The sequence below is a fragment of the Eumetopias jubatus genome, unplaced genomic scaffold (assembly GCF_037043125.1).
Source record: "Eumetopias jubatus isolate StellerSeaLion01/CBP00866 unplaced genomic scaffold, mEumJub1_p1.0 scaffold_12, whole genome shotgun sequence".
NCBI classification, from domain to species: Eukaryota; Metazoa; Chordata; class Mammalia; order Carnivora; family Otariidae; genus Eumetopias; species Eumetopias jubatus.
In genome coordinates this window covers 106,021,488-106,047,889 of record NW_028274818.1, presented here as the reverse complement: position 1 = coordinate 106,047,889, position 26,402 = coordinate 106,021,488, and the positions used below count along the sequence as shown (strand labels likewise).

Genomic DNA, 26,402 nt, shown 5'->3' with positions numbered 1-26,402 from the left:
AAAGCCAGCGACCCCCTAGCCCTGGGCCTCACACCGACCTGCCGACCAGACCTGCTGCATGAGCTCTGGCGGCCGAGATCCCCGCGGACTGGAGCCGAGAAACCAGAACTGCGACTTCTCTGTGTGGGAAAACCTACCCGGAACTGAATGGCCAGTGCCCCTGCTGTAATTGTGGTAAAAATGTTTCTTAAGTGACCCAAATCTGCTTTGATTTCTCCTAATGGTCCCTTCAGAGTACTAATGAAACCAATGCTGTGTCATAAAACAAAATTAAAAGATTCTACCACGACTGCTACTGTGGCCCCGGGCTGGACACTCATGGGGAACTGTGCGTTTTCATCACAAGGTAGCAATAAAAAAACTGGCACGTCCTTTGCACCCCGGCGTGAGTTTTTACTGACTAAAGCATCCAAGGAATCGAGATGGTTCAGTGGTGCTGAGCTGGAAGACGGTGGGCGCTCAGCAGCGAGGACACAGTGGCCCAGCCACGGACAGCAAGTCACCGCGGAATGGCAGGTCACTGCTGTAGAAGAAACCCGCAGGGCCCATCTGGAGACAACCTGACAGGTGTGAACACCCACGACAGTGTCTCCAGCCCACACTCGCACCTCCCGGTCGCACCTCCACAATTCCCAGCAAACGTAGAGACCCTCAGCCCCCTCCAGTGCCCCGCAGGAGGGGGCGTCGGAGGAGACCTCCTTTGAGTCACCGTCTGCGGACAAGCCCCACCCTGACCCCTCCTGATGGGAATTCCAGGGAAGGCTGGAGTCCGTTCGTTTTGTCCCCAAATGAGCGAGGCCACCTTGGGCTCCCACACCCTCCAGGCAAAGTGTCTGTTTGCAGGAAGCACATTTGAGGCTTCACCAAAGGGGGCCGTAATCACTTAAGCAGCAGCAGAGAAGAGGCGCCTGGCTGGCTCAGTTGGTACAGCCTGCGACTCTTGATCTCAGGGTTGTGGGTTTGAGCCCCATGATGGACGTAGAGGTACTTAAAAGTAAAATCTTTAAAAAAAAAAAAAAAAAAAAAACAGAGAAGCTGCAGGATGGGAGGTGCCTTCCTACCGGCCTGGAGAGAGGGCTCCTGCCCTGGCGTGTAGGGCTTGGGGCTGCGGCCGGCACACCCCAGGTCCCCACGGCCCCTACCGCCTGATCAGACAGGGGGGCGGGGCGGGGTAGGGGAGGCTGGCTGGGGTGAATGCCAGCAAGTTCTGCAGGCAGACAACTTCTCCCAGCCCTGCCGGGGGCTTGTGCCCACCCAGGAGAAAGACACCCCTCCCCAGCCTTTCCTTCCAAGCTGCCAACTCTCGCTTAACTTCTGAAATTAAATCGTATTCTCGCGTCTGGCTCTGAGAGCGCATCCCAGAACAGCGCAGAGTGGCCCTGAGCCCCACAGCCATTTTCTTTGTGGGGGGGGGCAGAGGGAGGGCGTACCCCATCTGTTTGGGGACACTGGGGGTTTTGTGGAATTGGCTTCCCTGGGGTAGCATTCCTGGACGGCTCCAGGTTCCCGTTCTGGAAGGGCGGGAGGCAGAGTGGGGAGGGACAGGTGGGAAAGGCTGGGGTGAAGGGGCCCCCAGCCCGCTCCGTGGCCCTCCTTGCAGACAGGGACACGTGTGAGAGCATCCACAAAGCTTCACATTTCTGGGCTGGTTCAGCCAGTGCCTCTCAAGTGGCCGTGACCTGAGGCCAGGTTCCCTCCAGGATCCACATTTAAGAATGGCTCAGACGTATCAACCTTGACCCTTCACACCTGCATGAAACCTGCTTCAGGTGGGGGGGGAGGTGGCCTCAGCAGCAGACGGGGCCGCGGGCCTCGTGCGGGGCTCCGGCCGCCCTCGAGGGCGTGCTGGGGAGGCCCGGCTCCCCACTCCACCCAGTGGCTGTCTCCTGGGACCTGCTCCTGAGGGCTCTGGTGGCATTGGCCCGGACGGTGATGTGATCCCAGCCCCCCTGGAAGGAGAGAGCCTCGTCACCCGTGGCTGCCAGGGTCAAGGGGAGACACCATGCTTCCAGACTGCAGGAGATCAAGGACCCCCGAGGGGCTGTCTGGGGCCTCCCACCCACCCATGGTGACCACGCCGCCCTGGGGCCAGGTAAGCCGCCCCGCATAGGCCTTGCTCACCCCGATGCCGTAGTCCCAGCCCTGGCCCTTGGGCTGTCGGGGCTGCACGCCGGTGCGATGGCACACGGTTCCCCGGCTCAGGCTGTGGCTCCCCGGGACCTTGTTGGCGATAATCCAGACCTGGAACACAGACCCGGTGAGGGCCCAGCCCCCAGCTCCGGTAGGACCGTGGGGATGGCAGCGGGGAGACCAGAGCGGGAACCTGGAGCACCCCAAGCCCCCAGAGCAAGCATCCGCTTTCGGCCCCTGCCCCGTACCCGCCCCCCGGGCACCCAGACCTGGTCCAGGGGCCCCACGGACACTCGGCACACGTTGTTGGACACGTGCTCCCAGCTGGAGCCCTGCGGGTAGCTGGGCGTCACCCCCTGGCGATACCACAGGTTCCCTGGAGAGAGAAGGGCCCAGAGTGTTGGGACCCACTTCGGGGTCTGGCCATGGAGACAGAGGCGGCTGTCCCCACACTTGCTGGGGCTCCTGCCGACCCAGGAAGAGAAAAGCCGGGGCCGGAGCCAGCTCTCCGCTCTCCACGCCGGACTCCACCTGAGCCTCAGGATCGCCCTGCTGGGCTGGGCTGGTACCGTCGTGCTCTCTACGCATGAGAAACGGAGGACAAGGAATTCTTTAAACAAATACAGAGAACAGGGTCTGGACTCAGAGCCCTGGTTCCAGTCCCAACTCTGCCCTTTTCCCGGCCTTGCTCGTCGCAACGACAGCCGGAAAGCACACAAGGGAACTGGCGAGAGCCCTGCCCGCGCGGCACAGGCGGCTGACCTCCGCCAGCCCCAGGCTGCCCAGGGGGCCGAGCTGCCGCCCCCCGGCCCGCACAGCTGGGGACAGGGACCGGGCCTGGTGAGGGTCTCGTCCCACTATAGGGTGCTCAGGGACGTTCTAGTCTCCCCTGGTGACCACTGAGGATCAGAGACAACTTGCCGTTTTCGTCCAAGGCGTAAACCGACGTCTGCCCCACGGACACCTGCTTCAGTCTCTGCTTGGGAGGGGACGGGATGTGGTACCAGCAGTCGCCTGCAGCACAAGGTCGGACTCAGGGTGCGGCCCGGCGACCCCAAACCTGCCACCCCATGTGCTCGTGGACCACGTGGCCTCCCCTGCGGCTCGCAGGCTTGAGGCAGGTATGGCCGGCCTCTGTCCCCAGGACAGCCGGGCCACACACACGTGACAGGGCCCGGTGTGAGCTGAGGGCCAAGCAGAGCAAAACCCCCAACACCCCACCTCGCCCAGGGCCCTCAGAGGCTGGGGCGGGTTCCAGACGGTGGGGTCCAATGGGACGATCTCGGAACAGAGACACCAAGGTGCTCAGCCTGGCACGTGGTGGACAGCCCGTCTTGGGGCCACCACGCACCACCACTGCCACATGGCCCGTCCCCGTGTGGAGGGCAGCAACGTGTAAGCCACCACCCGTCTGTCTGGACCTCCGCCATCCAGCCAAGAACAAGCCAGCATGGCCTGCATGCCCAGAGGGTTGTAGAGCCGTCAGGAGGCCATGCAGGGCCACCCCGGGAGGGCGCCCCGAACGGCAGGACGTGCGAAGTGCCCACAACCAGCGATGCCCTGCGCTGGAGGCCAAGGCTAGTGAAGGGCGGCTGCGAGGGACCGCCCCGTCACCGGGATGACCGCCCCCCAGTTGGTCCCAGAGGTCCCAGCAGGAGGGGGCGAGGCCTCTGGGGCGTCCTGGCTTGGCCCCCGTGCCTGGTCCACAGGCAGCACTGGCCCCACGCTTGTCCAGCTGAACTGAACGTGAAGAGAACCGTCTTCCTTCCTCCAGAAGCAGAAGCACGTGCAGCCTCGCTCTGACCAGCCCCGGCCGCCCCCTGTCCCCACTCACAACTGGCGGGGGACCCTCCTCGAGAGGTAGCACTCACCAGCCGGCTGCGCGGGGGACACGGAGCCTCGGTAGAAGGCAGAGCCGTCCCTGGCCACGGCCCACACCTGGTGGCAGGCCCCAATGGAGACGGAAGTGAAGGGCTGGTCGGTGCCCACGTGCAGCCAGGAGGAGCCCTGGGGATGGAAGCCAGGGTGGACACTGAGGCTGCCGGGGTCCAGCCTCTGCCCCTCCCCCCCGCCCAAGGTCCCAGGAGCTAGTGACCCCCTCGGGCCACCTATAGTGTCCACCTGCCCCAGGGACTGTCCTGGGCAGGCCCCGGGAGGCCTGAGCCCAGCTGGACTTCAGTCCAGAGTTCACCTTTGGGAAGAATCTGCCAGAACCCCAGGAGGGCCCAAGGGCTGACAGGTGGGCAGGCCCAGTGGCCCTTCGGAGGCAGGGTGCTCACCGCGGGGTTGAGCTCTGACACACCCAGGCGGCACAGCACGTCCCCCTTGTCGCTGACGGCCCAGAGGGCGATGCTGTGCCCACTTCTGTCGGTACTTGGGCTCTCTGGGATGATGGACACGTCCCCAAGGGCGATAGGGGCCACCTCCAGCCAGGGCCCACTGGTCACCAGCTTACATTTTCTGCACAGTGCAAGAGAGCAGAACCCAGGGGTCTGATGCTATGGCAGGCCACCTGCTCTAGACGTGTAGGCAGGAGGCTGCAGGTGGTTGCAGTGGGCCACCCTTCAGCCCACACGGCCTCCGCGAGCCTGGGGGGGAGGGCCAGGACCACCCCCAGCACCTAAGTGGGCACCCCTTTCTGATGGTCAGGAATGGGGGGCCTGGAGCGGCGGCCCCACCCTGCCCTGCCCCAAGCCAGGCCTCCCATCCCGACCTGCCTGTCCTGCTCAGAGCAGAGCCTGCCAGTGACATTTCTCTTATTTGTTCTTGAAAACAAACTTCAGAAACCAGAGAGCGTTGGGAGCCCAAGGGCACTTCCTGGGCTGACATTTACTCTGATTCTGTTTCCCTCCCACCTCTCTTTCTGCTTTGCTTCCGTGCAGACTGGCCCGGGAGGGCCCTGTGGGAGGGGCAGGCTCACAGCCCCGTTACCATGTCACTCCCATCTTTACCTGGCCCAGCACCTTCTCCTGACAAAATCCTTCATGGTTTTGTACCCATGGTATGAGCTGCAAAAGAAAGAAACCAAAATCAAGACCACTTTGCGGAAGTTTCCGGAAAGGGACCCTGTGTGCATTCTTTCTCCACTTGTTAAGGGCAGAGCCTCCGTGTGAGCCACAGAGTGGGCTCCTCAGGCAGCAGGGGTCACAGGGCACAAGGCTTGCCTGGCCGGCGTCTCTGGGGCTCAGGTCTCCCCGGGGTCAGGGTCTCCGGGGGGCCAGGATGGGGAGGCTGCCAGACCAGGGGTTCTAGCTAGGGGGGCTCTGAGCCACCCCCCCCTCCCCCGCCACCAGGCCCATCAGAGCCCTTCCAGGGAACAGCTGAGCTGAGGCCCAGAGACAAGGGGAGGGTCAAGTCCAGGAGGCTTGGCTATGGCTGGAGGGGATGCCTGTGGGTTCACCCATCCGAGACACCTGCCTCATTCCTGGGCCTAGGGCCTGCTCAGAGGCCCTGGGTCGGGCTCCCACAGCTCTGTCTTCCACATGGATGTGACTTGTGCCCCGGGAAGGGCCTGCTGCCCACCAATGCCATGTGCCCACTGGCCACCAGGGCCTCCCGGCTTTGTGGACCTGTTACCCACTTTTCCCTTTGCTTCTCAGGACGGCGCTGGCCTCACTCCACACTTTGTTCAAGCTGCCTCTTCACCTGACACCTCCCTCCAGCGCCCGTGCCCATCACCCAGGCCCTGGCCCGAAGCGCCCCAAAGCCACCCCTGATCAAGCAGCCCAGGGCACCAGGTCCCTGGCTGGCCCCCCCCCCCAGAACCCTCCCCCAGTGCAGCAGGGACAGCAGCGGGGTGCTGAGGGAGCCATGGCAGTCCTCCTTGAGCCTGACGCTGAGCTAGGTATGGCAGGTGGGCGGGCCTGAGCTCAGCTCAGACTGGCTCCAAACCCTGCCGGCAGCCGAGGTGGCCACACTGGGGTCTGCTCCTCGGCCACACCCGAGGGCCTGCGGGGGCTGGAGCGACCGGGGACGGCAGGGCATGGGGCCAGGGTGCCGCCTGGCACGGGGCAAGGGCCCCTCCCCACGCAGAGATGCTTACGCAGGGAAGTCACTGGCGTACTGCCACCCGTCCTGGTCCGTGCCCCCGGGAACGCTGAAATCCACAGACCAGTCAGAAACCTGGAGGAGAGGCGGATCAGCATGGGCGGGCCCCAGCGCCAGACCCCGCCCCGCAGCCCGGAGCTCACCCAGGTCCACTGCAGGGATGGGGGCTTCGTGCCGGCCTTGGTGCACTCGTGCAGCCCCGAGGCGTCACTCCACATGTACCGGTCGGTGGGCAGACCCCTGCGGTGGACAACGGGGGTGGTGGTGGGGTGACTTGGAAGAGAGACGGGCCAGCACCAGCTGGTGACAGACATGAGCACCTGGGACACCGGCATCTCCAAAGGGGTTGAGGGGCAAAACCAGAACTGCCCCGGGGTGGGGACAGCAACCCGCTGACCGCCGTCACATGGGAGCCCGGGTGACCCCTGCGGCCAGGCCACCCGCCTGAGGCTGAGAGCCCACCTCTTCCCCTCTTATGGGTCGCTATGCCCCGCAAAGATGTTGAAGCCTTATCCCCAGTACCCGTGTGACCTTACTTGGAAAGAAGGTCTTTGCAGGTGATCAAGTCAGAATGGGGTCCTTAGGGTGTGCCCTAAACCAATACGACAGTGTCCTTGCTGAGTTCAAATTTCCCAAATAAGGAAAGTGATGTGAAGACGGGAGGGACGTTGCCACAAACCAAGGGACAGCTGAGGCCTCCAGGAGAGAGGCTGGGAGCGGACTGTCCCTCACAGCCCTCAGAGCGAAGTGGCCCTGCCCACACCTTGGTTCTAGACGCCCCAACCTCAAGATGGGGAGAGAATGAACGTCCATCGTTTAAGATTGCCCAGTGCATGGTGCTTGGTGACAGGAGCCGAGCCAACCCAGACACAGAGCGACAGGCCCCACATGATGGTGTCAGGCAGGTGGCCATGAGGCTCAGGTGGCAGGAGCCATGGCCCTCGGTGTGCACGCTCTGAGGGGACCAGAGAGCATGCGGCTGCCCTGTCCCTCTTCCGAAGGACTGAGGAGGAAGCAGGGACGCAAGCAGGTCAGCATTCTGCAGGGACGCTACACACAGCCACGCAGAGGTCTCTGGGACATCCTCTGGCACCGTGTTTCAACTGCCTCAGCAAAACTCAAACCCTAATTTACTGGCGTGAACGGAGAAACCCACAAATATTTACACACAAGGAAATCCCGCAAGCCACGGGTGCGACACTGAACGGTCATGAACGATCTCCCCGTCTGAGACAGAGCGGAGCTTAGATGAGCCGGATGGCCCTCGGGGACCCCACGGTGAGGCCATCACAGACCACCTTCGTGTTCCCGTCGAGACCGTGGCCTGGGCCGGGCAGGCCCCTGACTGGCGCCCGAGCCGCTCACCTGCTGGAGTAGCCCGTGACGGGGTTCCAGCGCTGGTTCTCGTAGATGTAGACGCACTTCACGTCCGACTGCGTGTAGATGTTACTGGTGCTGCTGGCCAGGCCTGGGGGGAGAGGAGGCTGCCGGCTGGGGGCTCAGGCTTCCGTTCGAAGCCCTGAAGGCCACAGAGGGTAGGCGGGGAGGGCCAGCAGAGAGGGGTTCACGGGCCTGGCTTGGGGTTCTCGCTGCGTGATTATTCTGCTCCTCCATGAGCAGACCTACAGCGCATTACATCTCCTGTCCACGCCACCTCGAGCTCCTGTGTCTCACTCACACCCTGTTCTTGGCTGCCCCTCTTCCCTCCCTGTCTTCCTACTGACCAGGCATCAGGCAGGTGGGGGGGGGGGCCCACCAGCTCCATCCTTATTAACACTCACATAACGTCCACCAGCCCCAATCTCCTCACATTTGTAAAATGGGGACAAACGTAATTCCTGCCTCACAAATGAGGAAGATGTGCAGTTCCCATGGTCTTAGGGGACCACACCTGGTTCTCCAGGATTGGCCGTCCCTCACTGTAGGGCATGTGGGCTGTGGCTTGGAACTTTCCACTCCAGAGTCTGTTTCTGCCTGCATTTCCCAGGAGGAGACACAGGACCTTGCTTCCCAGAACTTGGGGAGTCAACAGGGGTTCGGCAAGGTCTCATCCCCTAAGGCATGACCCACCTATTCAAGGGCTAGAATTCAGGCCTGGGAATCAGGAGACCCAGGTCTTGGGGCCACCCCAGTGTGCCCTGAGGCACCATCTGTGAAGTGAGGGGTGGGACACAGTGGGAGGCTCTGGCAGCTGCCTTTCTAGAACCTGCAAGGCCCCCAGCTCAGCTGCGGGTGCCCAGGAAGGTGCACTGGAGGCCAGGCCTGGTCTCTGGGCTCTCACACCTGGAGGGTTGGCCCCGGGACAATCCTCCGTGGAGGCTGGCTGTGGTGACGGTCACCTGTCAGCCGCTGTCAGCTCAGAGTCAACCCTGGGACAGTGGCTCCGGAGTGGGGCAGGGAAGCCAGGTGGGTTTAGAGGAGGGACTGGCCCGGGGAAGGCTGTGGGCAGGGCTCGGGGAGCTGGTCCTGCCAGCCTCCGTGTCCAGGCCGCTCTCACCTTGGAAGCAGCCTCCGCCGTAGCCGCCGGTGTAGACCCAGGCCGTGTGGTCATAGCCGATGCCCCACACCACACCCCGGCCATTGGCCTCCACCACCCGCAGGTGGCCTCCCATCTGCCGCCAGAACCTGGAGCGAGCGGAGAGGGGTCACGGAGACGCGCGCCCCGGCACACCTTGCCAGTCTTCTACCCCTGCAGCACTTTTGGCTCACTGGCCTCCCTTGAACATCCAGTTTTGACTCCTCTTCGGTCTCAGATTGGTGGGCTGTATTAAGGACGGTGGCACCTGCCTGGCTTCCCATCCGGCAGTGATCGGAGCTAACACGACCCCAGGATGGGTGCAGGAGACTCAGGGTCTGCGGGTGAGGGGTCGAGCCAGCAGCCCCCGTTCCTCATGGCCCCCGGGGTTCTGGGCCGGGCATGTGGGGGCAGAAGGCAGGGCCATCCTCATCTGGATGGGCCATGACTCGGGCCAGCACACTGCGGGGCCACAGCACAGCCTCCCAGGTGTGCAGAGTGCAGGGTCCTGCCCACTGTCCCCGGAGGCCGTGTGACTTGTCCATCCGGGTGCTGGACACCCAGGGCCTCCAAGAATGGACGAATGAAGGGTGGACACATGCATCCACTCTCCCCTCCTGAGTGGGGCCTCCCGGTCTCACCTACGTTCCCCCTTATCCTCAGGGGCTCAGGGGGACCTAGGGGAAGCCCTGGGTCAGAACTGGGAGCATTGTGTCCCCTCCTGGGTCCCCATCTGCCTTCCCACGCTAACTGCCAGATGCCCCAGAACGGGGCTACCAGCGCCCCCTGCGGGCGACCTCATTCTATCCCCTGCCACCTACAGAGCCACCCCCACCTTGCCCCCCAACACACAGCACCTACGCAATGGCACCTATGTGCCTGAGCCCTACCAGGCTTCTGGTCCCCCTTGGGGTCCTCCAACAGGCCCAGGAAGACTCAAGCCCTGGGAACCAGCCGGCCATTCCTGTGGCTGGCCAGTGGGCAGCGAGGCCCTTCCTTCTAGAACCCCCGCCTCTGGCTGCCCTGGGCTAGTCCGGGGCAGAGCTGACTCACATCTGGTCGCAGGGCAGCATGTGCTCGGAGGCCTCCAGGTCCGGGCTGGGCTCGCTTACAAAGATGTCCCCCTTGCACGTGATGGACCAGATGGCCTGTGGGGAGGGGCGGCCGTGGACCCTCCGGCTCTCACAGCAGGACAGGTTGAGCAGGGCGAGCTGGCGTGGGGAAAGGGCCGGTCAGCGCTGGGAAGGGGCAGGCAGAGGCCGAGGCCGGGGGGCGGGCCCAGGACCACTGCCCTCGGAGCCCGGCCCGTCGGTCATGCGCGCTCACCCAGTCATTCATGTCCTGCTCGGTGGCAGCGGCCAGATGCACAGGCCACCTCTGCCGCGTCCTCTCGGACGTGTAGAGGGCGAAGGAGTGCTTGGTCTCATTGAGCACGGGGACCAACACCGTCACCTCGTTGAGGAACACGTGGATGTACTGTTTATGGAGGGCGGAGGGCAGGGCTGTCACCGGGGCAGAGGGGGGACCCGGGGGGCTGGGGGCAGAGCGGGCCTCTGGGTGGAGCCCCTGCCGTGGTGGTGGTACAGGGATGGCCTGGGACGCCCTGGTTCCAGAGACCCAGTACCAGGGGTCCCCGGGGCCTGTGGGTTCGAGTGGTGGGCTCTGGGGCCACGCGTGCTCAGCAGGGAAGCCTAGTTCATGAGCACGTGCCTTCGTGACATTCTTGATGTCGACAAGAGCACTCGAGAACCCAACTGACTGGGTTTGAACCCCAGCGCTGGGAGGGCGGAGGGGCTTTAAGTCCCTGAGCTGAAACCCCAGTGACTGTCAGCGGCTCCGTGAGGAGAGGGCTCGCCGACGCTGCAGCAGGGGACTCCGTGCACCTGCCGGCCGCTGACCCAGCACCAGACACGGTCCCTGACTGAGCACCTGGGGGCCCCCTCCCCCGGGAGCCCCCCACACACCTTCTTCTCCTCGTGGACCACATAGTAGATGAAGAGGATGCTGTCCCGAGCCCCGTCGAGCCCCGTGAACTGCTCCAGGGCCACGCGGACGTCCACCCACTTGTGGGGCTTCCAGTCACACCACCACTGCAGGGCCCCTGTCTTCACCCACACCGACTGCGGCACAGGCCCCAAGGGCACAGGGCAGAGTCACAGGCAGGCCCCTGGGGCCCCGGACTCTGGCCCCGTGCGTACCCAGCTCCCAGCTCCCTAACTTCCCCCTAATGACCAAGGTAGCACTATCATACACCCCAAGTGAGTGTTGTCTCTGCACACCCTCCTAATTCTCAAATAGCCTGTGGGGTCGGCACTCTTACCCCATGCTCGAGATGGGGAAACTGAGGCTCGGGGAGGTTCTGTGCCTGACCCAATGTCACTGAGGGAGCCAGTGGCAAAGCTGGGGCCCACAGCTGGTCTGCCTGTGTCTGGAGGCCCGACGCGTAGCCCCCGACGAGATGCTCCCAGACCAGCAGCCGAGGCCTAGGGAGCCATGTGCTTGGCGTAACTTCGGCCTCCCACCCTGACTGCGGGCCTCCAGGGCCTGGGCTCTGCCTGAGGGGCTCCAGGCCAGCCCTCAACCCCGTCCTCACTCGTCTCAAACGCCACACCCCCTTGGCTCTTGGGGTTCCTTCCGGGGGGGGAAGGGGACGACAGCCCTCCCCTGTCCACGCCTCCCACTGAGGCTGGTATCTGGGTCCCCAGGGCCGAGGCTGTGCCTAGAGCACAAGGGGGCCTGAGTTCTTCTGGATGGATGAGTCCGGGACTGGACTCCCGTCTTTATCCCTGAATCTATGGGGCCTGGAAGGGACGCCTTCACCTCTGAGCTGGGCGGACAGAGGAATGGATGCCTGTCGGTCTCCTCCACCTCCCCTTCGGGACAGTATACCGTGGGCGCTCAGCGCGTGCCAGCTGAAGGATGGTGCCTCCGGGAACTGCCCACCTGCTCCACGGCCTGCTCGTAGTGCCGGAAGTGCTCCAGCTCCCGCTTGGTCCTTTCCGTGAGCTGCTGGAAGATCTGCTTCCGCCAGGCAGCAGTCTGCGCCGGCATGATGGACAAGGAGAGCGTCTGCACCGGGGGGGACAGGCCTGCAGGCCAGTGGAGCCTCAGGGCCAGGCGCCCAGCCCGCCCACAGCTGGGCAGCAGGCCAGGGCTCTTTCCTCTGCTACCCCCCGCAAGGAGCACCCTCTGGGGTGCTGGGCCCTCGGACACCTGTGCTTACCCGACTGGACGGTGAACCACTTGAGGACAGCGTGAGCCTCGACGGCACAGCCTCCTCCTGACACCCAGGCCCACAGCGGGTGGTCATCGGCCCCATAGGGTTCCTCCAAGCCCAGTGGGAGGAGCCCCAGCGAGGAGAGGCCGGTGGTCTCTGGAAAGCTAACAGCGGAGTGGCTGGGTGCTCTCTTGGGCTCCTTCAGGTCAATATTGGTCCAGGGCAGTTCGGCCGGGGTGGAGGCCGCGCCAGGGCGAGGCTCGGGCCCAGGAGTCTGAGTGGCCGGGCCAGCAACCTCCACGGCAAGCTCTGGGGTCCTGCCGGTGCCTGAGGCCAAGCTGTCCCTGGGGTTCCTGGGACCGTCCACAGACTCTGCAGGGACAGGCTGGTCAGGCCCCGGTCTGTCGGCTTCCAAAGAGGCGTCCGTGTCGCTCGGTGCACAGGACTCACCACTGCCCCTTACCTCGTCGCCAAAGAAGCAGCCAGCACTGGGGACAAGAGGGGCAGACCCGTGACCCCTTCAAGAGAAGGACACGTGCTGCTGTGGGCAGGCCTGGCTCGTCCGTTGTGACCCGACAAGCCACAGCCACGCCGTGTCACACTCACACGGATAGCTACCTCCCGGGGAGCTGGACAGCCCAGTCTCACCCCAGGCTGATCATATCACTTATCTGGGGGTGGAAATCTGGTGGTATTATTATTTTCATGTTCTGGCAAAATACATGATAGAATATTTACCATCTCAAATGATGTGGCATTTAAATACACCCACGAGGTTGTGCAACGACCACCACTACCTCGTTCCAGAACTTTGTCGTCACCCCCACGTGGAAACCCTGACCTCATTAAGGAGCCACTCTCCATACCCACCCCCACTTCCCCACCCCCCGGCCTCCACTAATCGGCTTTCTATCCCTATGGATTTGCCTCTTCTGGACATGGCATATAAACGGCATCGCGTGACATTCAGTCTTGTGACTGGCTTCTCTCGCTTCGTATGATGAGGTCAAGGTTCACCCACGCTGTAGCGTGACTCAGTACCTCCTTTTGTTGCTGAAGAATATTCTGCTGTATGGATACCCCACGTTTCATTTATTCATCTGCGGATGGACATCTGAGTTGTTTGTACCTTTTGGCTACTGTGAATAACGCTTCTATAAACATTCACATACGAATTTTTGTTTCGACATCTGTTTTCCGTTCTTTTGGGTATGGATCTAGGGGTGCGAGTGCTGGGTCACGGGGTCGCTCTATCTTTAACTTCTTGAGCAACTCCAAGACAGTTTCCCACAGCGGCCACCCTGTTTACCTTCCCACCAGCACTGCACGGGGGTCCCAATCTCTCCCCATCTTGTCAACACTTGGTATCGCCTTTCTTTTTGACTTCAGTTCTCCCGGTGGGTGTGAAGTGGTATCTCGTTTGTGGTTTTGGTTTGTATTTCCCTCGTGACTAATGACGCCGAGCGTCTTTCCATTTGTTTGTCGGCCATTTGCGCATCTACTTGGGAGAAACGTCTATTCCAGTCCTTTGCCCTTTTTAAACTGAGTTGTCTTGTTGTTAGTCGTAAGAGCTCTTTATGTATTCTAGATACCGGACCCTTGTCAAACATGTGATTCGCAAATATTTCCTCCCATTCTGTGGATTGTCTTTTCCTTTTCCTGATGGCGTCCTTTGATGCACAAAAGTTTTTAATTTTGATCAAACTGTCTCTATTTTTCCTTTCATTTCCGGTGCTCCTGATGTCATATTTAAGAAGCCATTGCCAAGATTAAGGTTTGGCATCAGCAGTTTTGGAAGCTTCTCAGCTGATTCCAATATTTGAGTACTACCAGCTGAGCGCCTCAACCCTCAGGTAAATGAGGAAAGTCCAGCCCGGCCAACCTCCTGGGCCTCTGGGCGTCCGGTGCAGCAGAGTGAAGACCGCCATGTTTGCGGAGGCGAAGGGATATGGACCAGGGTCTGGCGAGGGCCCATGCTGCTGTGGAGCGCTGTCCCGAGGGCCCCTGTGCCACAGGACTGGGCAGGTAAGCACCGTGGGCACTCGCGGTACAGAGCTGAGGTGATACCCTCCCCCTCCTCCCCGCGCCCCCCGCCGGCTGAGACCCTCAGTCCCCTGCCTGCAGTGGCCGCCAATGGGCACAGCCGGGACTCATCCACACTCTCTACACCCGTGACTCTCAAGGCGTGGTCCTCAGAGCTGTTAGCAGCAGGCACACCTGGGACCACGCAAGTAACGCAAAATCTACCGAATGCAAAATTCTATGGAAACAGAAGCTCTGAGGCCGGGGCCTGGACGTCTGTGCGGGGACAAGCCCTCTGGGCGTTTCTGGTGCACGGCCAAGTTTGAGGCCCCCGTTCTAGACTAGAGAGACCCTCTGTCTTCTTCTCTGCTTTCCTTTGACAGAGGGGCCTTAGCATCCACCCCGCAGAGAAGCCTTTTCTCTCCCAGACCTTGAGACCTCAGAACCAGTGGGCCAGCCCTGTTCAGGGGCTGGGACGGACCCCCAGCTCCAACATGGACGGACATCCCAACCTCACCCACCTGCCACCACCCACCCTGCCGCCAGCCTGCCCCCATGGGCCACCCTCGGGCCGAGCCCTGGCACCAGGCACAGGAAGGGAGAGACCTCACAGGCCCTGGCTCTTGCAGGCCGAACCTGGTTTTTCCCTGCCTCAGACAAGGCCCAGCTGCAGCCTCCCCCAGACACTGCCCACCGAGGCCACCGACAACCCTTCCCGACCCGAGTCCTCGGTGCCCTGTTGCCCCTGGGATCACCTGAGGAGACTTGATGAGCTACCAGAGTGCGATCGGTCACTCTCTCGGCTGGCAACGATCGCCTTCCATGTTTTCCCACTGAGCTCGCTCTGGGTGACACCCTGGCGGAAGTACACGGCCCGGTCCTCACAGCCAATGCCCCAAACCTGGCACGGAGAGAGGCACGGCTGGGTGGGAGGCCAGCGCAGACCGGAAGGATCCCTTCCCTTTAGGGGCATGGGGGTGAGCACCCCAAGGCTAGAGGACATGTCTACAAATGCAGGCAGGAGTCCCCCCACACATGTGCAGTGGGCGGTGTGCGCACACACGAGTGTTATGGCCGGCAGGGTTGATGGTGGGGGGGCGTGGGTGCAAAAGTCAGATGCAGGGAACAGAGGCCAGAGAGGACCGGGGGAGGGCATAGCACCAAGTTCAGGAGAAGTGGGGACCCTGTCCTGGCTCCCTGACCTCAGGCAGACCCTGGGCTTTGGGCTGACAAAGCCCAGAGGAAGTGGTGGTGCCGTTGGGCACTGCACTGGGACACAGAGTCCACCCACATCCCCATCTTCCATGTAGCCTCTGGTGGGAAGAAAGCTGCTCCCCAAGTGAACCCAGAGAATTGGCTGGGTCTTTTTAAAGATGCGAGATAGCTTCCTCGATCTGGTGGCTGGGCAGGCATCCTCCCCTCTGCCTCCGGGTGCTGAGGAAGGAAGGTGTGCCGAGCAGCTGACAGGCCCAGGGAGCAGCCCATTTTGGGCCCTGGCTTATGGGGGTGCCTAAAGGGCCGCAGCCTGCCCAGGGTGGTCCCCGGTGGCCTTGCTGGGAGGGCTGCGGTGTCTCCATCACTTGGCCATGGCAGGCTGGCCTCCGTCCTTGGTCCCCGTGTGCACCCGCCAGCGCCTGTCATGCCCCTGACTATTGTGTACCCTGCTGACCAGGGTGCGTGGAAGGATGGCATGGGGGCACAGAGAAGGCCCGCGCCCCCGAGAAGAGCTTCTAGGCCAGTGCGCCGCGAAAGGAGTCACCCTCCCACAGTCAGTCTTCAAAGCAGCCAAACCTCATTATCTACGAGGCTGCCACGCTGTACAAACTATGACGGTCAAGAGATGCTGTGTCTATAAAGCTGGGAAGATCAGTTTCATTCTTCACTTACTGAGTGATTTTGCCCAAATCATTCTCAACAAAACCCTTCGGCTCTCCGGGGCACGCGCCCCTGGTCCGTGCTCACCACCACCGCACTGAGCATCCTGAGGGAAGGGGCCTGCGACGAGCAGGGGCTGTGGGACCCAGGCGGAGCCAGCGCCCTGGGTGCCCTTGCAGGCCGGGAGCCTGAGGAGCAGCTGGGCACCTTCCCCCCCACGGCCCCCGGGATGGCATCATGGAAGCAGCAGGAGCCCCCACTCTGAGACCTCGGCTGTGGATGAGCCGCTGACCCCAGAGGTCGGGATCCACGGCTCAGAGTCCCGTGCACACCTGGTCGTTCAGCCCCACGTTCACCATCATCATATCTCCGACCATCTCAATCCAGCTGGTGCCACAGGGATTGTGCGAGTTGACGCCTCTTCGGAACCACACCTGGGAAAGTCAGAAATCGACAGGCCCCCTTGGAGGGTCACTGAAACAGAAGATGGTTTTCAAAGGCTCTGGAAGAACAAACGAATATTTGGTCCTTTGGTTCATGCCACAGATGAGCACAGCACATCACTGAGAAAGGAGACGTGATCCAGGTCCCTCTTCCCCACACCCCTGCCGCATCTCCCTCTGGGCTTGGCACTGTCCCACACAGTTGATGGTCAACCTGCCCTCAGCCATACCTATCCTGGTGGATTCTTGTCTCGTCTCTGGCAGAGAGCATTGCCCCTCCAGGAGACAAGGCTGCATGAATCTTTCTAGAATGTTCTACCAGTTCAGCACCTCTTGGCACCAGGCAGGAGCAGCAGCTGTCTCACTGCGCACAGAGCCAGGAGGTGGGCCTTCTCCTGGGCAACGTCTGCATCTCGAAAGCAGACACTGACCTGTGTGAGCTTGGCGAGCGACATCTCACCCCCACGGACCTCTGTGCAGTCCCCATCTTAGCCTGACACCTGGAAAATGTCATTTTGTCCAATCAAGCTTGCTTCTATGTAAGATAACGGCCTTATTGATGTTATTTAGAAAAGCCATTTTTTTTCTAAACCTATCATGAGATACATAACATATTCTGAATCTATTCTTACTGCTTCATGAAATAGTCTCTTTAAGCCTAACTTTTCTCGGGACACCTGCCTGGGCTTAGTTGGAAGAGCATGCGACTCTTGATCTTGGGGTCATGAGTTTGAGCCCCATGTTGAATGTAGAGATTACTAAAAAAAAAAAAAAAAAAAAAGAGAGAGAGATAAAAGAAAAAACCTGATTTTTTTTCAGGTTAACTTATAAAAATACACATGATCCAACCAAATTTCCCTCAAGCCCACATGTGGCCCCGTGGCTGACCCCTCCCACCCCGGCCGTGCTCCCCGCGACTCTCCTTCCTCACTCTGGATGGCCACGTGAGCAAGACCCCAGCAGTTCTGAGACCCACCGAGAGGATCACGCATCATTAGCACTCACGTGTTTAACCACAGTTCCTGAGGCAGGATGCGGGGAGGTGGCCGGTTAAATGAGAAACCCTCAAACCCCTTTTTTTTTTAACAATTTCTAGACTGCCTAAAATGTCTCCTTGACCCAAAGAAAGTTTGCACAAACATCTATCTGAAGACTGAGCAAATGTCTCATATAAATACAGGGTTCTGCTCATTGGATGCATTGTGTTCTGAGAGGGGCTCAGGGGTTGTGGGAGGTGGATGCTTCAGGTGATGGAAGCTTTGGGCTCAGGGACCTTCTGCATGGACACAGACTCAGATGTGTGGGGGATCCATCCCCTGGGATGCTATGGGATGCCCATGAGGTGGGGTTAGAGAGACAATGGAAGCAACCTGAAATCTGCTTATTTTATTGGACTTTCTCTGTTAATGTAAATATGACAAGCACTGAGAGCAAAGGGGCATATTCAGTTAGTGGAGGGTTTCAGAAAATTGGCATCTGACTATTTGAAACGTCATGGCCTACTGAGTTGTTCTGCACCTTGGTACCGGGGTGTGGGCATATTGTGGAGATCATCAAGGCCTTCAACCCCAGAAAGTGCACGGTGCTTGGCTGGATCTGCTCTAAGGGGTTGAGACCACACTTGCAAGAACAAAAAAACCACACAGCCCTCAACACCGAGGCCTGAGTTCCCTATGGGCCAGTGATTCCTTTCAGGAAAAAGAAACGAAGGAAAAAAAGGAATTAAACAAAGCCCTTGGCCCCAGCCCCCAGTGACGCCATCTTACTTTCCGGTCCTTGGTGATGGCCCAGACCACGCCAACTCCCACGGAGACATGCACGATCCCGTTTTCAGAGGCGGGAGGCTCCACTATGGACCAGGAACTTCCTACCCGGCCCCAGAAGAAAGAGCAGGCGGCCCCCATCAGCGAGAGCACTGGGGAGAAGCTGGGCGTCCCCGGCCTCTCCCTGTATGGGGCGTAGGGCTGCCCACCTTTGGGACTGTTCCTGTTGATTCCTTCCCGGACCAAGGCCTGCCCCTCCCAGAGCGTGACCCACAGGAGGTCGTGGGGCCCACAGCTGATCTGCACTGCCTCCCCTGGGGTGTCCACGAGGGACCACGATGAGCCTTCGGGGTTGGGGTGGCTGACGTCCTCTCTGTACCACACCTGCGAGGCGAACACACCCACGGCAGGGTCAGACAGGGTCCGGCCAGGGCTCCACGGCTGGCTATGTGCCTGAGTGTACACCTGAGCCAGGTGTAGAGTCTCTGGGGCCAGGGAGCCCTGACTGTCCAGACTTGCTCTCCCTGCCCCCACTGCCATCCGGATCCTCATGCCAGATTAGATGCCCCCCACCCCCGCTGAAAAACGTAATCCTGGATTTCAGTCATCCTGGGAGACAAACCCCTTTGGATCATCTGCTTGCAAGAACCCCTTCCCCATGGGCGCCTGGGTGGCTCAGTCGTTGAGTGTCTGCCTTCGGCTCAGGGCATGATCCCGGGGTTCTGGGATCAAGCCCCACATCGGGCTCCCTGCTCCGCGGGAAGCCTGCTTCTCCCTCTCCACTCCCCCTGCTTGTGTTCCCTCTCTCGCTGTGTGTCTCTCTCTGTCAAATAAATAAATAAAATCTTAAAAAAAAAAAAGGAAAAAAAGAAAGAAAACCCCTTCCCCCTTCACCTAGGGCCCTGGTTGGACCTCTGGCCCCAGCCTGGTGTCCCGTGCCCCCTAGTGGCCATGTACTCTCAGTACACCGTCTCTAGGGAAAGTGGGGTCCTTGGTTAAATGGGAAAACCCCCAAATCCCTTTCATACAAACGTTTAAAATGTCCACTTCTTTTCCCCCTTAACCTGAAAGCGATGAACATAATAAAATATTTAAGACTGAGCCACCTGATCATGTTGTCCAAACTGGCTCGCATCCTCTGCAGAGGGCTACATCTTGCTGCAAGGTGCAGGAAGCCTGGGGACCACCCCCCAGCCTGTCTTCACACTGGGGACCACGGCTTCCCAACCCTTTACCTCACCCTCACGGCTCACACTGCAGAACCACGCCTGGGCGGCCTCCCTCTGGTGGTCTGGGGACCCCTCTGTCTCTTCTCTAGCTCCTCCTGGAGCCCAGGGTCCTATCGTACCTTTCATGGCCCCCAGGAGCGGTGCAGGGAGGCACCAGCTCAGGGCCGGCACGCAGTGACTGCACACTGCTCTCCTGCCCCTGGTCTCCCCTCTCCGCATCCAGGTGGTCATGGCCCCTCAACGGGGGCTCCGTCCCAGGCCAGCTCCCCACCATCCTCCAGCACGGCTCAGAGAAAACCCACAACTATGGCTGACCGAAACCCAGGCCAAACAGGACCCAGAGGTAAGCCTGATCAAAACCTACTGTGTCTATGCTGAAGCCAGCCAGAGAGTTTGGGTGAATTTGTGATAAAGAGTACTGGATAGATGAAGTCCGCTCTAAAACCACAGCTGAAGTGTTCAGTCGCCTGCAGGCAGGACCACCTGTGCTGCTCCCGCCATCAGGGGCTGGCTTTCCGCCTCAGTTCGTAAACTCCCTGAGAGAAGAATCTCCTCTCCTCCCTAAATATCCATCCACCTACACACACACCCAGCCATCCCCCCGCCCCCCCCCCCCACTGGCCTCCCCAGCGACCCATCGCCCAACCGCCCGCCCACTCACCCAGCCATCCCCCCGCCCACCGACCCACTTACTCATCCAACACCCACCCATCTGTCCACCTGTCCATTCACCGGTCCGTACGTGACTCCCTCCCCCGAAGTCCGCAATCCCACCCACAATCCTACTGGAGACTGCTGTGGGGGGGCCACCAGAAGGGAACCGGCAGGGAGCTCAGAATCAGTCTGAGGGGACGCTACTGATGGCATCTGAGCTCAGGGTGGGCACTGATCAATGCTCTGGGGGCTCAGAGAAGGGCCAGGCCAGGGCCAGGCCAGGGCCAGGCATGAGGTGGGGTGTCAAGAGGCTTCTGGGAGGAGCAGGAGCACGGCACAGCAGGATCCACAGGAGGGGCTCCTGTGGGGACCCCAGCAACACGCCGCCTGGCCCGCTCAGGGCAGTCCCCGCTGTGAGGACAGGAGGTGAGGAGGGCAGCCCCCTCACCCCTCTTCCACCCCTGGGAGGACACCTGAAGGCCAGTCTCTCCCGCCCCGCTCCTGCTGTGGCCAGCCTCCCTCAGCCACCTCCCACCCTAGGCACAGGGCGACACAGGCCTTACCTTTCCCTGCAGAGACACAGCCCACACGGACAGGCGGCCCACGGGCTCGTCTGTGATTTCCCACCCCCCCACAGAGAGGTCATTGAAGGGGTCGGGCAGTTGCTTGGGGTCCTCCTTCGAAGGGATCTGAAACAAGGTGTGCGGCAGAAGTGGTCAGTACCTGTGGGCACCTGGCCAGGTAGATGGCACTGTTCCCCTCCCGCTGGACCCCCGGGCGGCGTACCCCTCCAACGCTCCCTCCCACCTCCCAGCACACTGCCTTCCATTCTCCAGCTCGCCCCACAACTGCCTGACATGGAGAAGGCAGCATTGGCACAGAGAGCTCCTAGCCCTGGGTCCCTTCTGCCCTGTTCTCCCTCTGTCGGGCACCAGGCCTGCGCCACTACCCCCGAGGGGCCACTGCTACTCCCAGCCTGGAAGACAGACGGACAAGCAGGGTCTCAGGTCTGTGCCTTGTGGTGGCCCAACCGCTGTGACTCTGTCCCCTCACCCTTCGAGAAGGGGGGGCCGATCACAGAACCCGGTGCTGTGGTGTAAGCCCTCCATGATGCTGGTCATGGGGGGCACCCTGCTCTCTGGGCTGCTCGCAGGGCCAGGGGCTGGCAGGCTGGGCTAGCGGCCCCACCTCGTGGACCTCCAGAGGGGTCTGCTGAGGGTCCAAGGCCCTCCTCTTACGCAAGGCCACACAGGACCCTAGTCCAGGCCTCCGATACCTAAGCTCGAAAGTTTCTGGGGGTCACGGCAACAATACGAGGGTCAGAGTGGCTCCTGTGGGAGCTGGGGGGAGGAAGAGGTATACAGACTGAGCCTCAGGCCGGGACCGAACCACCTGGAGGCCAGTCAGGTCATGTTCTGTGCTGTCCTGGGCCACGGTCTAGTCTGGCTTCCTGTATGGCGAGCTCTCAAATGAAGGAACACACAGTACCACGGTGTTCTTGGGACAGGGTCCCATGCGACCCTCCCGACAGCGGTATGGCTGTCGGGGCGCTGCCCCACCCCCGGGCCCCACTCGGGCGTAGACCTTGGCCCAGGTGTCCCGGGACTTGTATCTCCTATACCGGATCCACCTCCGCCGCCGCACACAAGAATTCCACTTCTTGTCTCTCGTGTACGTAGCGGGGAAGTCGATGGCGTATGTCCACCCCTGAAAGACCACGCGCTCTGTAAGGCTCCCGGGGAAGGACAGAGCCGGTGCAGGCGGGGAGCAGGGTGGAAGAGAGGGAGGGAGACAGTATGGTATGGCCCAAAGCGCCAACAGCCACCTCTCCCGAGCAGCAAGCTGGAGCATGCAGGGCGCCAGCTGGGGTGCTGGGGACGGCACGGGGCAGGCGGGGGTGGGGTGGGGGGGGGGTATGGGTCCAGCCCCAAGCACTCCTTCCCCACAGGGGAGCCCCAGCGGGAACCGAATTCACCTACCCCTTTCTCGGTGGGCTCCCCTCCAAAGTTCTCATCCACGTACCAGTCCGACTCCCACTCCCAGTGCCGCGAGGGCAGGGCCACCCCGTCCAGCGGCCGGTGCTGGAGCCCACTCACGTCACTCCACTGCCAGCGGTCACTGGGCAGGAACTTCTCACAGAAGCCACCCACGGGGTTCCAGCGCTGAGGGCCGGGAAGCAGAGACAGGCCTGAGGCCTGCAGCCGGGCCGGGGCTGAGTGGGACCCCGCCCCTAGGGGGCCTTCCTGCCGATCTCCAGGATGGAGAGTGGGCAGACGGTCTGCCCGGAGCTCAGGGATCAGGGCCTCCCCACGGCTCGTCACCAAGAGCCAGCACTTGAGCGTGGCCCCGAGCGGCAGGCAGGAGAGGTCAGGTCCAGCTCCTGGGCTCCTGGAGCCCACCCTTGTGCGGACCTGGCCAGCCTGCCTTTATAAAGACACGACAGGGGCTCCGGCCCCAAAGCGCCCGAACGCTATAGAACCGAGACCTGAAGCAGAATGAAGGACACGAACGTCTGGGGCGGGGCGATTTCCTTCCCAGAAAACCGACCCAAGGCAGCCACCCAAACACGCGTGAGCCCACCTGGTTCTCGTAGGCCTCCTCCCGGCGGCGGATAGGGACGTCGCTGGCGCACACGAACACGTAGACCTGGTTGTCGCAGGCGATGCCCCAGCAGCACTGCGCGGTGGCGCTGACGCGCTTGAACTCCAGCGGGCTGTCCCTGCAGAGCTCCCAGTACTGGCCCGCCGTGGACAGCGTGTACACCTTCCCAAAGAGATCCACGGCCCACAGCACCGAGTTGGGCATGGCCGCGGCAGCCCGGGGAGAGCTGGAAGCGGGAGGCCGGGTCAGTGTCCGCCGCCAGCTCCCGGGCGTCCGGAGCCTAGGGCACGCTTTCCTTCCTTGTTCTTGCCTTCCCTCTAACGGGGGGCATTATTTTAAAAAATTGCATTTACCTCCTCAAATCTAAAGCACGTCGTGCGTTATTTGGTCACATTTCCTCCCTATCTTTCTTGTCAAAAGAACAAAGGCAAAGTCGCGGATTTAGTTCGATCCTATGCCCATCGCTGCCTGCCCAGGAGGCCTCTGCCCCACGGTGGGCAGGTCCCCTCATTTATGCTGGTCTCACGGCTGACGATCCTATACGGGTTTGGTGAAAGCGTCCCCACGGGTCTGGCACCCCAGCCCGGTCCTGCGAGAGCCCTGCAGCTGCATGGCGGGGATGTGAGGGTCCCGTCTTCGACCCCCTGTGGGGGACCACCACCCTCCCCGCCTCAGCCCCTCCCCATCCGCCATCCTCCACTCCTGCTCCTTTTCTTGTCTTCTTCCTTTCTGCCCTAGGGAAGGGGGGGTGCGACTGGTAAGTTCTATCACTGGCCACGCCCACACCTCCAGGGCCGACTGTGCTGGTGCTCCCTGGGGCCTGATTCCTGGGGCCTGGCTTCTGGTAGGGTCAAGCCTCCTACCAAGGCAGGGCCACAGGTCAGAACCTCAGCAGCGAAAACAGAAAAGCTGGATGGCAGCGGCCTGGGGGTGGGGGGCAGTGAGAAGTTCTGCCTGACGCTGCCCCAGGGCCAGGAAGGAGGGAAGAGCTCCTGGGGAGACCGGCAGGGGCAGGCCGGGTGCCTCGAGGCTGCTGGGCCAGGCTGTGGGTGCTTGGGACAGCGTGACAGATGCAAAGTGGCTGAGAACAGGAGCATCTGCTACAGGCACATAGGCTTTTCTGGAACAAAGCGTGTCTTACAAACACCAAGAAGAGAGCAGGCGGGGGAGGAAGTAACCAAGGGATGAGGAAGAAGGGAAGCAATAGGAGCCACACGTTGGGAGACACCCCAGAACCGTGACCTCTCCGCCCTGGTACGTCATCCCGGTCAAACACATGGGAAGTCACAACACCAGCCTTCTGGAGCCACTTGAAAACCGGTATCTGCATCCAGATGGAAGAGCTCTGGTAACCCCAAGACACCTGTTTGCTCCTACCTGGCCAAGCCTGGGGGTCCACTCTCCCCCTCTGGCATCTACACTGTGAACTGTTGGAATCTGGGTCCGGGCTCCATCCCTTTCTGGCACCACCTGGAGCCGACTAGCCTCTCTATGCCTCGATTTCTTAATTTGTTAAAGGCAGAAGGCAATACCGACCTCCTTACGAAGTCGTTGTAGGAATGAAGTGAGATAATATAGGTACGGAACCTGCGATAGTGCCCGGTACGCAGCAAGAACTCCGTGAGCGTTACTGGTGTCGTTTTATTACTTGGCACCTGCTTTTACACACTACCGCTGATGTCCTATGTCTTAGAAAACAGAAAAAAAATCAAATCCCTTCCTCCTCAGCCTGAGTCTTCAGCCTCTTCATTTCCAGGGTACCTAACAGTACCCTGCACATAGTGGGTGCTCACCCAAAGTTTATGGATAATCATCACCACCTCCATCCATGGCACGGCCAACTCCCTGAGCTAAGATGGAAATACTGCTCCAGGGAAGCCAAATATCATCCGTGACTTAAGGTTTAAGGTAAGGTCATGATAGGTGGATAGGTATGGGATCAAACAAGTATAGTAAAAGATCAAGAGCAGAATTCAGGTGGGGGGGGGGCATAAGGGCGTTTACTGTATAATTCTTTAAACTTGGCCATGTGGTTGAATATCCTCATCATAAACTGTTGGGGGGGAAAGTAAGAATTCTGGGGGTAAAGGGAATGCTGGCTCCTGTGATGTCATGTGAATATAAATCCATCTCTCAGGTCACAGTTCACCGTAGAAGAAACCAGTGAAGTCAGGCCATCTCTAGGTTGAGCTCAATGAGTAGTGACTTTCGCTTACTCGATACACTTCCCTTCAGAGAAATGACTAAGCACTAATTTCCATATAGACATAAACTGAACCTTCTGGGCAGCTAACAAAAGACCCTACTGCAGAGAAAGGAGAGGAGGCAGGTTTATGTTTGCAGACTCCCTTCAGAGTGGACACACAGGCACCATCGCTTCCTGGCTAAAGAGGATAGGGGTGAACACCCTTGGCCAGCCTCACCCCCTTTCTGCTCCTGCCAGGATGCCACCCCAGCTCCCTATATACCACTTCCTGGCTCCGAGGTGACCAGGTAACCAGTCCAGGGACACTGGGTCACTGGGTCAGAAGACTCTGGAAAGGGAGGTTTGGGCATTAAGTCCCATGATTCTGGGATCCTGGGATTTCTGTGTTTTGTAGGGCCAGAGAGAATGCTTTCCAAGAAAGCAACCTTGGGGGTTCATCAAGAACTTTTGTACAATGAATTCCAGCTGGACCTTCGGTCAATCCACTAGGAGGTCACCTGCTCACCATCCTCAGAGCCAACTGCCTTTCTGCGCAGGTTTACTAATAGGTCCCTTCGGAGACCAAAGGGTCCTCCAGGGAAGGTGAGGGTGGGGAAAGCAGGGCCGGGGTATGGGAGAGGGAGGGACACAAGGGGGCCAAGGGAGCTCCCGAAGCATCTGTTTCCCTGCGTCTGCCTTAGGGCTCCTTCCAGAAAGGTTTCCTGTTGGGTTTTTCTCTTACACCCTGTCACTCCCACCCCTTGAGCAAACACAGAGCCCTGCCTTCTGACGGTTGCTTACTGCCTGCCACTTGCGGGGGCTGTTGGAAAGCGACATCACGGTGCAAAGACGCGGGAGAAAATGGCAGGACATGCCCGGTAGTTGGGTCCTTCCTGAGGCAGGGTCGGCTGGCCGCACTGGGCAGGAGATGCCCTGAGCCGGCAATCTGGGGATGAACTCCACCCCATCCCACCCCGCATCATCGCGGCCGGGCCAGCCTGCTTTCATTCCGGTTCCGTGCACTTGGGCGACAGGTGGGCCCCCTGCCCGGCCACCAGGGGCGTAGTCGGAGCGCCCGGCCCTCACCATCTGCCCGCGCTAATCCCACGACACGCAGATTTGCTCCTACCGCTGCCTCGGGGAGGGACAAACGCGCTCCTCGCAGCTCGATCCTCTAAATCCGCAGGCTCCAGCAACCCGCTCCCCAGGTCACTCCAGCGCAAAGGCTGGAGCGGGGGCGTCACCGGGCGTTCTGGGGGATGGCGACGGCGCCCCGCACGGTGTGCAGGAGAGCGCACGAGCACAGCCTCTCCCACCCAAAGCAGCCGCGGGGAGAGGAGGATCCCCAGGCCTCCGCCGCCCCAACCTACCCGGAAAGGCCGGGCGGTGCCGCCGCCGCCGTCGCCGCCGCCGCCGCCGCCGCCGCACTCACCTGGGCGGGCGCCCGGCGGGCGGGGTCGCGGCGATCGCTCGTCGGCGGCCGGGCTAGCGGGTCGGCCCTGCCCCAGCGGCCGGGGCTAGCGGGCGGGCAGGAAGCGGCCGTCAGGCCCGCGCCCATTGGCCGGCCTCGCCGTGACGCAAGGCCGGGCGCGCGCGATTGGCTGCGGCGCACCGCATCGCGGGCCCGCCGGGGGGTCGCGCGCCCACCCACTTCCGGGGTCGGGGTGGAGTAGGTGCTGCGGCCGGCTGGTGCGGCGAGGCTTTCGCGCGCTCCCGGGAGC

The 26,402-nt window shown here is 61.1% G+C and overlaps 1 protein-coding gene across 5 annotated transcripts; it reads right to left on the bottom strand.

The window, feature by feature from the left end:
• Positions 1-361: 361 nt before the first annotated feature.
• On the bottom strand, positions 362-26,180 carry TECPR1 (tectonin beta-propeller repeat containing 1). Of its 5 annotated transcripts, none has more exons than XM_088016711.1 (25): positions 26,114-26,180; positions 22,476-22,722; positions 21,875-22,057; positions 21,480-21,602; positions 20,459-20,584; positions 18,222-18,396; positions 18,016-18,116; positions 16,139-16,240; positions 14,687-14,832; positions 11,916-12,427; positions 11,636-11,781; positions 10,657-10,812; positions 10,019-10,168; positions 9,746-9,903; positions 8,675-8,802; positions 7,543-7,645; positions 6,321-6,417; positions 6,173-6,252; positions 5,082-5,138; positions 4,410-4,590; positions 4,002-4,137; positions 3,052-3,144; positions 2,400-2,506; positions 2,122-2,241; positions 362-1,949 (listed from the first exon to the last, which is right to left on the bottom strand). In XM_088016711.1, exons 2-25 carry the CDS (start codon positions 22,698-22,700, stop codon positions 1,788-1,790), a joined length of 3,567 nt encoding a protein of 1,188 aa, XP_087872837.1. In that variant the 5' UTR covers positions 22,701-22,722; positions 26,114-26,180; the 3' UTR covers positions 362-1,787. The 5 variants fall into 5 exon arrangements, with proteins under 5 accessions (XP_087872837.1, XP_027944234.1, XP_087872838.1 ...); XM_028088433.2 differs by lacking the exon at positions 26,114-26,180 and adding an exon at positions 26,052-26,113; XM_088016712.1 differs by lacking the exon at positions 26,114-26,180 and adding an exon at positions 26,052-26,113 and having other exon boundaries at positions 11,916-12,397.
• Positions 26,181-26,402: the final 222 nt, after the last annotated feature.